This window comes from Wyeomyia smithii, chromosome 3 (genome assembly GCF_029784165.1).
Source record: "Wyeomyia smithii strain HCP4-BCI-WySm-NY-G18 chromosome 3, ASM2978416v1, whole genome shotgun sequence".
NCBI classification, from domain to species: domain Eukaryota; kingdom Metazoa; phylum Arthropoda; class Insecta; order Diptera; family Culicidae; genus Wyeomyia; species Wyeomyia smithii.
Window position 1 is genome coordinate 50,545,817 of NC_073696.1, and position 13,097 is coordinate 50,558,913.

General features: G+C 40.7%; 1 protein-coding gene across 3 annotated transcripts in view; it reads right to left on the minus strand.

The window, feature by feature from the left end:
- Positions 1-370: 370 nt before the first annotated feature.
- The window catches only part of LOC129729961 (ubiquitin-conjugating enzyme E2Q-like protein 1), a 168,789-nt gene continuing 156,062 nt past the window's right edge, over positions 371-13,097 (minus strand). For all 3 annotated transcript variants that reach the window (XM_055688893.1, XM_055688894.1, XM_055688892.1), the window contains 4 exons: positions 3,114-4,438; positions 1,831-1,972; positions 1,397-1,746; positions 371-1,307 (listed from right to left, as the gene is read on the minus strand). In XM_055688893.1, coding sequence (XP_055544868.1) covers positions 1,223-1,307; positions 1,397-1,746; positions 1,831-1,972; positions 3,114-3,421 — 885 coding nt within the window. In that variant the 5' untranslated portion in view covers positions 3,422-4,438 and the 3' untranslated portion in view covers positions 371-1,222. The remainder of the gene's footprint in view (positions 1,308-1,396; positions 1,747-1,830; positions 1,973-3,113; positions 4,439-13,097) is intronic.

The following is a 13,097-nucleotide window of genomic DNA, read 5'->3' on the forward strand; positions in this document are numbered from 1 at the left end:
CAGGGCATCGCCCTATCGAACGGTACTGGGCCTTGGTCAAACGGAATCTCAAAAAAACTAGTAAATCGATGGAAAACGAACAACAGTTTAAATTCAACTGGCGTTCGGCGGCGAATAAGGTCGTACAAAATTTGATGGAAGGTGTTGGGCGGATGACGCGGCAGTTCGGATTCGGCAAATCAAATGAATAAACGAATATTTTTTTTTATTTTAATAATGAGATTAACTACCAAAAGAAAAATAAGAAGATATTTGTATTATAAATTTTGACTGAAAGAAGCATTTTTTTGTCGACCAACTTTTGCCCGTTCCAGTCCTTAATTGAAAAAAAAAAAGAGTAATTTCGTTACACGGAGGTGATATTTTTCCTAAAACATTACGACTGTTTTGGTATTTTTGTTGGTTTAATTCTATATGTACTATATTCAAATTCACATTCTGCATTGCACATTGGTTTTTGAGTATCACTGACAACTAGCGCGGTCCTGTGGGACACTTTGTGTCCCGTGTGTGCAACTAAGGTATGCACGTGACTTGTCTTTCTGCTTCTTGGCTTTAGACGTATAATGTTTAGGGATGTAAAAGTTCTGCAGAATGACCGACACGTGGCTTCCATCTTTCGCCTCTTAAGTAAATTCTTTTTGTGTGATGTGTGATAACAGTATGAAAACGGAGTATGCAATAAATTGAAGCCACGCTGAACCTTCTAGTTATTCGCACAGTTAGCGAAACATTAACCAATCGTTAAAAACTACTTCATACAGTAAGCAGAGGATCAACAAGATGATGTTGGAGACACGATTCTTCGTCAATTGGTAAATATCTGAGAAATATAGCTAAATATATATAATATGTTAGAGTGTCCGTCTGATTCGCTAACCGTGTAAAGACAAATCGCCATCGCCGTTAGCGTTAGCGCTTGACAGTTAATGTTTTCTTGTTCTTCAAAATATTTAGACTCGATGACCATTCGACAAAAATTTTGAACTTTTTTAGAGTGTTTTTTTTCTTTTTAAGGTCGGAACGTTTTTGAGGAGATCATTGTTTGTTACGTGTGAAATTCTTAGCTCTTTTACTATACATAAGAATCTATATGTTTTCTTCTGAACAAAATATTCTACTACATATTTAGCAGTATTCGTCAATTCAAAATGGCGAGTTTTCAGTATCTAAAATGCTAACTGAAGTTTCTGCGTCGTTGAGCTCTGAATGTCTTCCTACTCTAGCCATCGTTAAGGGCAGGCGTTACCCAACCGTACTTTTCATGCGTTTTGACTAGTGAACGGAAGGCTTCTTCGGCTGTTCGCCTGGAAAAAAAATTAAATAAAATGAAAATGAAGTAATATCGGTTAACGTTATTGAAAACATTTTTTTTTTCATTGCACAATATGCCTACCTGGTAAATTCTTTGTTAGATTTGGGCTTCCGTGAAACACGACCCTGTCCCTTCGTTAGACTGGCAGCGAATTGCATTAGGACCGCTTCGACCGTATACGCGCTGGCCCAGCCGCGCGGGGTTAGCAGCTCCATACAGATGGCCCCGCCCTCCATCACGAAACCCTTCTCGATGCGAGGCTCCACGACACGCATGAACGGTGGGGCAAAGGGAAAATTGTCCGGAAAGACCAGGTGCAGCAGAATGAAGGGAATATTCAGCTCGGCTAAATCCTCCGCTAGGGGTGAGTCCGGATCCACTCGGTAGAGCCGTGCATGCCACTCGTACAGGTTGTCATTTACCAGTTCCACCTGTACGCGGGGTGGGGGGAAAGAGAGAGAGAGGGATACTTGACTATTTATGTCATCTGCATATTGATGTTCGGTAGGACTCACTGTGAAATAGGGTTCGGAACGCGAATGCTGCAACCGCTCGATTTCCTTCAATTCCTTCATTAGGCGTCTGGATCGAATTGTTGTATCTAGAGGCTTCGGTACAGGAACATTCACTACGCTATTGTTACTAGGTGCTACGGCGCTGGAAGTATGAAAAAGAAAGGTTTACCATCATTTTGGGTTATTACGATTTTACCTATCCGAAATGCTGGGCCATATATTTCACATTACAAGTTCTGTCTATCAATTTACGCAAAAAATCATAAAGTTGATGACCAATATTTATTTTCGTGACTTCTTCGAAAAAAAATCTTTGAAGTGAAAAAATAGAAATAGCTGTCTAATATTGTTTTCAAATTTACCAAATGCAACTTTCGATTGAATAAATTAACTAGTTCAGGAGAGTCCATCTTGGTGTCATCAGAGGTGCTTGCTTTTGATGTGGTACTTTGAAGGAGAACCTATCGATAGCTATGACAACCTATCGGAAAGCTTGATACGCTGAACGAGAAACGGTACAACTTCATATCCCCTGAGGAAGACCAAGTCCAAAGGCCGAAACCTCAGACATAAGACATAGTAGCGTTTTCGATACACCCTTAAGACTGAAAAAGCCGTATTTCCCTCTACATTAACTAGAATTTCTCGAAGTGTAAAGCTTGTCGAGGACATTCACGGTTTCCTGATATTCGCTTGATATCTAAAACATTGTTTAGAATTGTTGAAATCTTCTAAAACTTGATGATTTTTTTTGAAAAATACTAGCTTTAAAAAAATATATATTTTATGTCTTCTTGATTTATTGCTTAAGTAATAATACCACAATAAACATAATAAGTTAGTGATGTTTAAGTTTCTTTTCAATTTTTCAATATAATTTTTAAATAACTCCTTGGCTGAACGACTTACAATTACCATAGCAACATTCAATACAAAAAATATACTATTTCATTTTGATCATTATATATAATGCATGTTTAAGGTAAAATAAAAACCATGAATGCAATTTTATGCAAAAGAAGTAGCCAGCTCTTTACACTTCGGTCCGCTTGATCAATATACGAGCGTGGAAAGCTCGGACGTCCGAGATGAACATTAATGGTTAAAAAATCACACCACCCGGAGAAGGACAGTTTGATGCGGATGAAAACATCAAGCCTCCCAGTCCTGGCCGTGCTCGTACGGCTCGAACTTTGCTTGTGTCAACAACTAACAAACTCATTATTTTGTAATCCGTTTATGCAAATGATATCTTCCGCCACTCGCCCCCCCCCATCACTTACCATCTTAGCCTCCGCATGGGACTGCCGGTGCTGGCTTTGTTGACGCTATTGTGACTACTGCTTCCACTCCCACTAGGAACGATGGCACCGGCTACCGCCAATGTTGCCGGATGCAGTAGTGAATGTCCATCTGGCCCCGGTCCAACCTGCTGTTCCGCACCGCCTCCGCTTGCGCCGTGCAGCTGCGGCTGTTGTTGCTGCTGCTGCTGCTGATGGTCCTTATCCTTTTGCCCTCGGTCCTTTTTGTCAGGGCTTTTAAAGAATTTTCGAATTGCCGCTGCGACTTTATCTTTCGACCGTGAGGACATCGTTTCTCGACCGTTTTCGATTCTGCGGGTGATGAAGACGGATCGATGGATCGAAAATGGTGACGGTTACTTGAGCAGAATAATTTTAATCAAAGTTTCCGATTGGGCTACTTCTTTCCGGAAAGCAAATAGAAACAGTCAGTTGTCTACTTAGAAGCTTTCACAAGCAAATTGATGCTGCGAGCACCCACTCAAACAAATTGGTTTATCTTTCCGACGCCCGACGTTCCGTCGTCTATTTTTATCGTCGCTGCTGCTCCTGCCACCGACTATTTTTACTGAGTTACCGAAAAAAGCTACGAGAACCATCTGCCCATTCGCTTCCGCTCGCTGGCGCCGTATCCCGCCCAGTTCAGTCCCGTTTGGGGATGTCGCTGCAGGTGTGCTTCGGTTCTAGTGTTTATTAGTTTTCCATTGCTGGTCCCATATGCGCCGTGAACGGATTGTGCTGATGGGTTTTCCCGTCCTTTCTTCGGTGGGCACTTTTCGATTCGCGCGGATGTTTACAGCTGAAGTGTTTGTTTTTGTCAGCTACTAACCAGTTTCTGGACAACAAAGCACGTGTTTAAGAGTTCACAGCGAGGGATCAAGCTACAGCACCTCTAATGAACGGAAACCCGAGAAGCAATTCCTTTTCGTTCGAGTCCAGCAGACGTTTTAGATTTGCTGCGCAAATAACGTGGTGGAGTTTATTGTTCCTACATTTACTGTCGCTCGATTCAGCACTAGCCAGTGGTGCTTCGCTTTGAGCAGCTGCTAGCAGAAAACTTTTGATCCACTGCGTACTGCTTACGCCTCGAGTGTAAGCGGCTTAGATGTTTTCCATGAACCTCTCCCACTGGAAAATCTTTCAGCGGCACAAAAAATGCAAGCAGAGTTTTCCGTTTTTCGATGCTTTTTGCTCGCAAAAGTTCGCAGCTTTTTATTTGATTTTCTATTCTTCTGAAAGCGGATGGGTGCCGGTTGAGCGTATGCAGCGCGCTGAGCTCGATGGTTAGATAGGCGGAATCCTTGGTCCTGAAACGGATACAAGATGGTGAGTAGGGCAAAGAAAATTTGGGTGAGATTGTTTGAATAAATGCAGGAGAAAGAAGGTAAGATCCACTAGCGGGAGTAACGTGAAGTTAAATAACGAGCAGTTTTGCTCTGCCATGGACTGCAATTACATAAATATTTGTCGAAAGTTATTACGTTGGGTTCAGAACCAGGGTCTACTGCCATCGGAGCGGGCCGGAAGGAGACGTGAGAACGGGACTTTATTTGCAATTCAACGATCACTTTTGTGTGCTTTTCTTTTCCCTTCAAACTGACAGTTCGTGCTTGCAATGGACTAAACTGATGAATAGAATTCTACCCGGATGACGCTGTTGGTGCTGAGAAATAATGCTGTTCAACAAGTCATAACTCTGTACTTGGTATTAACAATCAGTGTCGGTAGGTTGTTTTTCTTGTCATGGAGAGTTTAGCTGTGACAAAACAGATGTGATAAATCCAAATGTCGTTCTAGTCTACTTGTCCCCATTGAATAGTTTTTCTGTGGAATATTGTAACCTAATTGATACTGAAACTTGTCAACCGATTTCAATATCAGTAAAGCAGGTATTAGACGAAGCAACTATTTGCTATTTTTCAATACAGATTTAATTTTGTGCAAATAAAAATCGTACCAAAAATAGCAAATATTTGCTTCGTCTAATACCTGCTTAAGTTATGCATTCTAAGAAAGATGGTTACGAGCCAATAAAGATGCACAATTATGTGTTCTTAGAAATATCTTGAATAATATTGAACTGATCTTGAATAATATTGAATATAAATTACATTGTAAAGCTCTTTTTTAGGGTGAAATTTTGTCAAGTTTCCGAAAAATTTGTCAAATATTCCGATAATAAAAAGCAATTAAGAACAACCTTTTCATGAGTTTTTTTTTTACCAAATTTAAGGCTATACTCAGAGTTTCTTACTTAGATAGTAGCGTTTGTGCTTAAAGTCATTTTTGACAGTATATGTAATTCAACAGAATCATCAGTTTAACATTTTTATATGTTTACATCAGTATAAATTTTCACTCATATTTATGATTTGTGCAACGGAAGAACAGTTATACACACAACATAACACGCGACGCGTAACGAGGCAAAACACTTATGGTTCTGACAAACGGAAAAAGGAGGTTAAAATTTTCCTTTTGAGTCGACCAGTTTCGGTCACGATATGTGTGTTATGTTGTGAGTATAAATATTCTTTATATTATTCTTATCTCTGCTCTGAGAAAAGATTGATAATCTGATAAAACCAATAAAAATATTAAATCGAAACACTTCTACTTCATAATGTAAAGCTCACATTATCAAAATTATTATTTGCTCTAAATCCCCACGCACCTGCTGTTGGCAATGCTAACAACACGGGCGCAAAGCAGTTGGTTTGATGCTGGAAAACAGCAAAAACCGTGATTTCGCGACGTGCTACACTTTTGAGACAAGCTTCAGCCCATTTCTACCGATTTCTCGCGAAAATTAACAAACAATATGGAAAGGAAAAAAAGCCAGATGTGAAAAAAAGCAATAAACAGCAAAATTTATTTTTTTTTCTTCATCTATGAGCAAAATTTATTGAATGAGGTGCTTTAGTTGAGAACCTGTAGTTGAGCAATAAATAATTGCTGATAAGTCTGATAATTTACAATATATCATGAGACATTTCCGAAATGCGGTAGTATGCATAAAAAAGCCATCGGTCCTTCCATTCTTGGATTCCGTTTCGTTTCACCTTAAGTTCACCAACATAGGTATGACGTAGAGTGTTAGATGGTATGACAAATTGTGTTGGCTTTGAATCACACAGATTTCAGAATCTCAACTTTTTCTAACTTTCGCATTGTACAGCTACTTTTATACCACAAATATAATATGCCAATCGTTAAATTCTAAGCTTAATTTGGGATAATTTTCTTGCGATTTCTGGCCATTTGAAGAACTTTTCGGCGATTTCGAGCTTAATTTGGGATCATTTTCTGTTATTGCCATTTGTGGCTTTTATAAGGCGTTTTAGGTGATTCTAAGCTTAATTTGGGATCATTTTCTATTTTGGCCTTTTCTGGCCTTCAGTAGGGGTTTTCGGCGTTTTTGAGCTTAATTTCGAAGCAGGCCATGGAAGGATTCGGACGTCAAAATTTTCGCTCGTGTGATATTTCGGAAGAAATTTGTTCGTCTAACCCAAGCAACAATTGAAACATGATAAAACAATAAATTGTAATCATTTGTTGCACTAATGCAGTTCTAAGGTCCCAAGGAAACCCTTTTGTTACTACGATGTAATTGTAAAGATACAAGCAACAACTAAAGTTGCATCGCTGCTTCAAAAATCTTTACACCAACAACGTAATTCGCGCTGTTGGATTTGCTGTTGAAACGTGGAAACGGCAATTGAAAACCTAACCTTCACTGGATAGACCTAGTGGGCGGAGCATATGAGTTGCCAACGTGATGCTTGCGAGATACACAAAACAAACACACAACAATATTCCTAAAAGTTGCTGTCACGTCCTCAAGTCATGTAGGGTGTTGTATCATGATCGGACCAGTCGAAAAATGTACCATGATCGGACCATTTTTTTATATGCGAGATTTCTCAACTTTTGAATAAAAAACTGTATCAAATATGAAGCAGCATCATCTAATTTATCAAGCCCAAACCAAACACCATGCAAGTAAAGCCTAGCACGCGAAGCGGAAAATCGCTTGAAGTCTCAGAAGCACACTGGTCCGATTATGATACATATTTTGGTCCGATCATAATTCACGCTGGTCCGATCATGATACAAATTCTATGATCAGGAAAAACGATATATTTTAATGAATTTACATCGGATTTGCTATAAATTGTTATTTTTGTAAACTGGACAGATAGGCTTTTCCGATGAATATATTTTATTTATGATTACATGTTATATTCATGGTGAAAATGTGACATGAAAAGTGATGTACCTTGAAAATAGTCTAAATTGGTCGGATCATGATACATTACCCTAACAGCAACTTTTGGTCGATCGTTCGTCTTATATTTGTTTCTGAGATGAGAGTATGTACTGCGTTGTAATTTTTTGCTGAGGTTTATACTGATGTCCATGTCTTCAAGGCAAAGCGAGCAATTCACATACGGGCAGAGTTGCCAATACAATTTTCGATTTAACTGGAAAAAGGCGGAAGAAAAAACTGGAAAAAAACTGGATTCCAAAATAAATGAAAAAAAAAAGCAAAAAAGTGATTGTGAGAGTGCTTTTCTGTTATGGTTCAATGACAGTTTTTTAAACAGCAACTAAAGAGATAACTCTTCGCAAAAAATTACTCATTTTAATCAGAAGTGTTTTGTTTCGGGCTTACATTTTGTTAAAATTATGTACTGAAAAATTTCCTCTAACAGCAGCAAAATTCAAAAAACGCAATCAATCTATCTCAAAATCAAAAAATAGAGCAGCATTTTCTTTCGTTACATCAGTGAAGTTGAACTTTTAATTATTTCTGACTTCGCTATCTTTTGGTATCTAATTCTTCTAACAATTTTTTAACTGCTCCGCAACAGAAAATAAATAGATATTTTTAAAAATCTCTTTGTTTGGTTTCATCTCAACCATGTCATGCAGTCTTTAATTTGACTGTGCTTCGTGCGAGAAGATAGAATACTAAAAATGCTGTTAAGAATTGTTAAAATAATTTATCAATCTACAAAATTTACGTTTTAAAAATATTTCCGAAAATCAAACGGAGCTCAGCGAATAAAAAGCTGGATAAAACTGGCAAATATCTGAAAAAATTGGAAGATTTTGGGAATAAACTGTTTGACTGGATCACTTGAAAAAAACTGGAGGAATCCAGTTTAAACTGGAACATTGGCAACTCTGCATACGGGAATGTTGCTTTGATGATAAACCCAGGTTCTTAACAGCGCTTGTGGCAATTTTTATTATCTTTACAACACATGAGAGGGAATTATTACATCTTCGTAACGTTTAAAATGTTAAATAATATAATAACATTGCTCAGGTAACTAACCAATGACCTTTTGTTTTATCGCGCCTCTGATACTTGGACTAGAAGTCATCCAAAAACCATTTTTACACTTCGGCAGAAAAATGTGGGTCTCTAAAACCAAATGAAATAAATTTCACTATCACGCTGAAGTGCTGATGAATTAAAAAAGCAAAATTAAAATCTGAGAATGAACATGAGCATGATTAGGGAAGCAAAACAAAGACTGTGCCATAAACTTGCAAGAGTTTCTACAGCAAACGACGTAAATAGTAGAAACGTGAAAACTGAATAGAAATTGATAACTGGAGTTGAATCCTCATCAAATTTCTGGAAATACCTAAAGATCAATCGCTATACAGAAAATCTTTTGTTTACCACAGCGCCATGTAATTGCTATTTCGCCCAAGTTTCTGCTACGATACATCTTCGTTGCTGAAATTGGACCATGCAGCAATTTCCATGTTGTTATCAAATTTCACGCATAAGTTCATACACATTACTGTTTCATTCTTGTAACTTGTGTTGGAACAACGAAAATGTTGCAGTTGTCTTGCGCTTTTTTGTCATTGTATAAGAAACTGGAATGTAGCTGCAACTTAGTTTCGCATAAGAATTTGTTGCTGTAATGCACAAAATTCTTAATCGAAACAAATTTTGCTGCTTCGGAAGTTACAGTTGTTATCGCGAAGTGAGTTTATTCGGGAATGTTTGTTGTGTTGTGTGCACTGCGAAACATTCACTTAATTTGTATCGTAATGCCGTAAACATTAATCGATAAAATGGCTGAATTAGCATATGGAATGGTACTACGCCACCGTCGTCTACAGCGGGTTTTGTCTTACTTCACTCAACACTGTGTGGTTTGAGTGTATGTGACTGGAGTGAGTGTGTTTGCATTTTTTTTATAGGGGGGGGGGGGGGGGAGTTTGTAATGATTTATTTATGTACTAAAATATCTGCTCAGAATTAGTATTGTGTGTTCTGCCACAAATGGTGACATTTCAACACTATTATATATATTTGTACGCTTTTTAGTATTATTGAATGTTATTAGCTTTCGCAGTTAAGATAATGTAATTCATTCTGTGCCGAACACGCATCAGTACTGGACGTGTTTGGTGATCGGTCCGATAGAGTATAAAACAAAAGACGTGTGAACAAGTGTTGGCATTGTTTGCCTGGTCGAGTGAAATAAATCCGGGTTCAAGGTCGTGCCTTTGTGCAACTGTTTCGCATCGTGACTGCCAGCTGGTGCGCAAGCCGATTTGGCTGCTGGCTGGATTGTGCTACAGCAGTGGACGAGACACAAACGAGGAAAAAGAAGAAGCCATCAGTGTCAGCGAGTTGTATCGCTGTGTGGAGTGATCTCACACCTGGCTCGCTGCTGGTGGCTGTTTGGTGCTGCTGTATTGGTGCTGCTGGCTGTAACGGCTGCTACTTCGAACGATCGGACAACCAACCTTACTGGAAGGGAGAAATAAAAAGGTACGTGTTCTTGTCAGCGCTAGTGCGCTAGACTTAGCGCAATGGATGTAGATCCCTCGCCTCCCGCGCCACCATCCCCGAACCCCTCTGACCCTGACCCTTCTGTTCATTCTTCAGTCCCCCCTCGCCCCAGGCTTTACCCAGACGGAGCCCAGGGCAGCTATACTGTTTATTTTCGGCCAAAGGCAGGACCGAAATCGAAAAAGTTGAACCTCTTGCAGATTTCTAAAGACCTGACGAAGGAGTACAAGGGCGTGACCGAAATTTCCAAGGTCCGGCCTAACAAGCTCCGTGTCGTGGTCGGTAACCTGAAAGAGGCCAACGATATAGCTTGCTCTGAGCTCTTCACACGCGAGTATCGCGTTTACATACCCGCACGAGACGTGGAGATCGACGGTGTCATAACCGATTCGAGTCTGTCCGTCGAGTGTATACTGCAAAGTGCCAAAGGGTGCTTTAAGAACAAAACGTGTCCCGAAGTAAAGGTGCTCGACTGCAAGCAATTGCGGTCAGCATCGATCATCGGTGGCAAAACAGTATACACTCCGTCAGACTCGTTTCGAGTTACGTTCGCCGGGTCTGCACTACCAAGCCACGTCTCGATCCACCGGGTTCGTCTCCCTGTGAGGCTCTACGTGCCCCGCGTCATGAACTGCCTGAATTGCAAGCAGTTAGGCCATACAGCCGCCTACTGCTGCAATAAGGCACGTTGTGGCAAGTGTGGGGAGTCTCATGCGGAAGATTCTTGCAGTGTTAACGCTGAAAAGTGTATTCACTGCGGAGAAAATCTGCATGAGCTCTCGACATGTGCGGTGTACATGCAGCGCAGGGATAAAATAAAACGGTCTCTCAAAGAGCGTTCAAAGCGTTCCTACGCTGACATGCTGAAGAAGACCGTTACCACTTCTCCCGTTACTTCGAACCCCTTCGATCTGTTGCCCTCTGAAGAAACCGATTCTGACGATTCACCAGCGGGAGCATCTTACGCCAATCCTGGGGAGTCTAGAAAGAGGAAAAGTGTTTCCTCTCCTAAACTTCCCAGAAAAGGTCCTAAGATTTCTCAAAGTGAAATGAAGGTTACAAACAAACCAAACAGTGCTGCGGAAAAACCGAAGCAAACTCCTCCTGGGCTGGCAAATTTAAAGTCCCAGAAGGAGTTCCCAGCACTGCCAGGAACATCTAAAACCCCAGTTGCTCCTTTTACACTCCCAGTTGATGAAACAAACTCTGGATTAGTGAAATTTTCTGACATTGTGGACTGGATTTTTGAAACTTTCAATGTACCCGATCCAATTAAAATTTTTCTTACAGCATTCCTCCCAACAGTTAGATCATTTTTGAAGCAGTTGACTGCCCAATGGCCTCTCCTTGCAGCGATTGTATCCTTCGATGCCTAATTCAACTGCGTATATGAAGAATTCTATCTCTGTCTTACAGTGGAATTGTAGAAGTATTTTACCAAAAATTGATTCGTTTAAAGTTTTGATAAATAAAAACAAATGCGATGCATTTTCCCTTTGTGAAACTTGGCTTACTTCAAATATTGATCTCAACTTCCATGATTTTAATATTATTCGCCTTGATCGAGACACCCCATATGGAGGAGTACTTTTAGGGATTAAAAAGTGCTATTCTTTCTATCGTATTAACCTCCCCTCGATTCCAGGCATCGAAGTTGTCGCATGTCAAATGACAATACAAGGTAAAGAGCTTTGAATTGCCTCAATATATATTCCCCCCAGAGCACAGGTTGGGCAACGGCTGCTCTTTGATTTAATAGAACTTCTTCCCTCGCCACGTTTGATTTTGGGAGACTTCAACTCTCATGGCGTGGCTTGGGGTTCCCCATACAATGATAACCGCTCCTCTTTAATCTATAACCTTTGCGATGACTTCGACATGACTATTTTAAACAACGGTGAAATGACACGTATCCCGAAACCTCCAGCGCGCCCAAGCGCTTTGGATCTATCCTTATGTTCGACGTCGCTACGGTTGGATTGCACATGGAAGGTAATCCTCGATCCTCACGGTAGCGACCATCTGCCTATTCTTATTTCAATTACTAACGGGTCAACTCGCATGCGACCAATTGACATTCCGTATGACCTCACACGAAATGTCGATTGGAAGTTATACGAGGAAATGATTTCAAAAGCGGTCGAGTCGATTCAACATCATTCACCACTTGAAGAATACAACCTCCTCGCGGGCTTGATTCTCGACGCCGCGTTGCAAGCCCAAACGAAGAAATATCCCGGCGTAACGATCAAAGAACGGCCTCCCACTCCGTGGTGGGACCAAAAGTGCTCCGATGTCTACACGCAAAGATCCGACGCGTTTAAGGCCTACCAGACGGGAGGTATACCTGGCGACTATTTACGGTATTCGGAGCTTGATACCAAGCTTAAAAGCTTGGCTAAAGCAAAGAAACGTGGATATTGGCGTCGGTTCGTGAACGTGACGTCGAGGGAGACATCGATGAGCACTCTTTGGAACACAGCCCGAAGAATGCGGAATCGCGTAACGGTCAACGAAAGCGAGGAGTCTTCAAGTAGGTGGATATTTGATTTTGCCAGGAAAGTATGTCCGGACTCTGTTCCTGAGCAAAATATTGTTCGCGATGCGTCTCCGGGCCACGACGCGATAGAATCACCTTTTACGATGGCAGAATTTTCAGTTGCCCTCCTGTCCTGTAACAATAACGCGCCTGGATTAGATAGAATCAAATTCAACTTGTTGAAGAATCTACCCGGCAATGCCAAGAGGCGCTTGTTGAACTTGTTCAATAAGTTCCTGGAGCAAAACATTGTACCGCAGGATTGGAGGCAAGTGAAGGTGATCGCCATCCAAAAACCAGGGAAACCAGCTTCTAATCACAACTCTTATAGGCCGATTGCAATGCTATCCTGTATCCGGAAATTGATGGAAAAAATGATACTCCGTCGTTTAGACCACTGGGTCGAATCAAATGGTCTACTATCAGAAACTCAATTTGGCTTCCGCCGTGCCAAAGGGACGAATGATTGTCTTGCGTTGCTTTCAACAGATATTCAGCTGGCGTATGCTCGTAAAGAACAAATGGCGTCTGCGTTCTTGGACATTAAGGGGGCTTTTGATTCCGTTTCTATTGACATTCTTTCGGGTAAACTTCACCG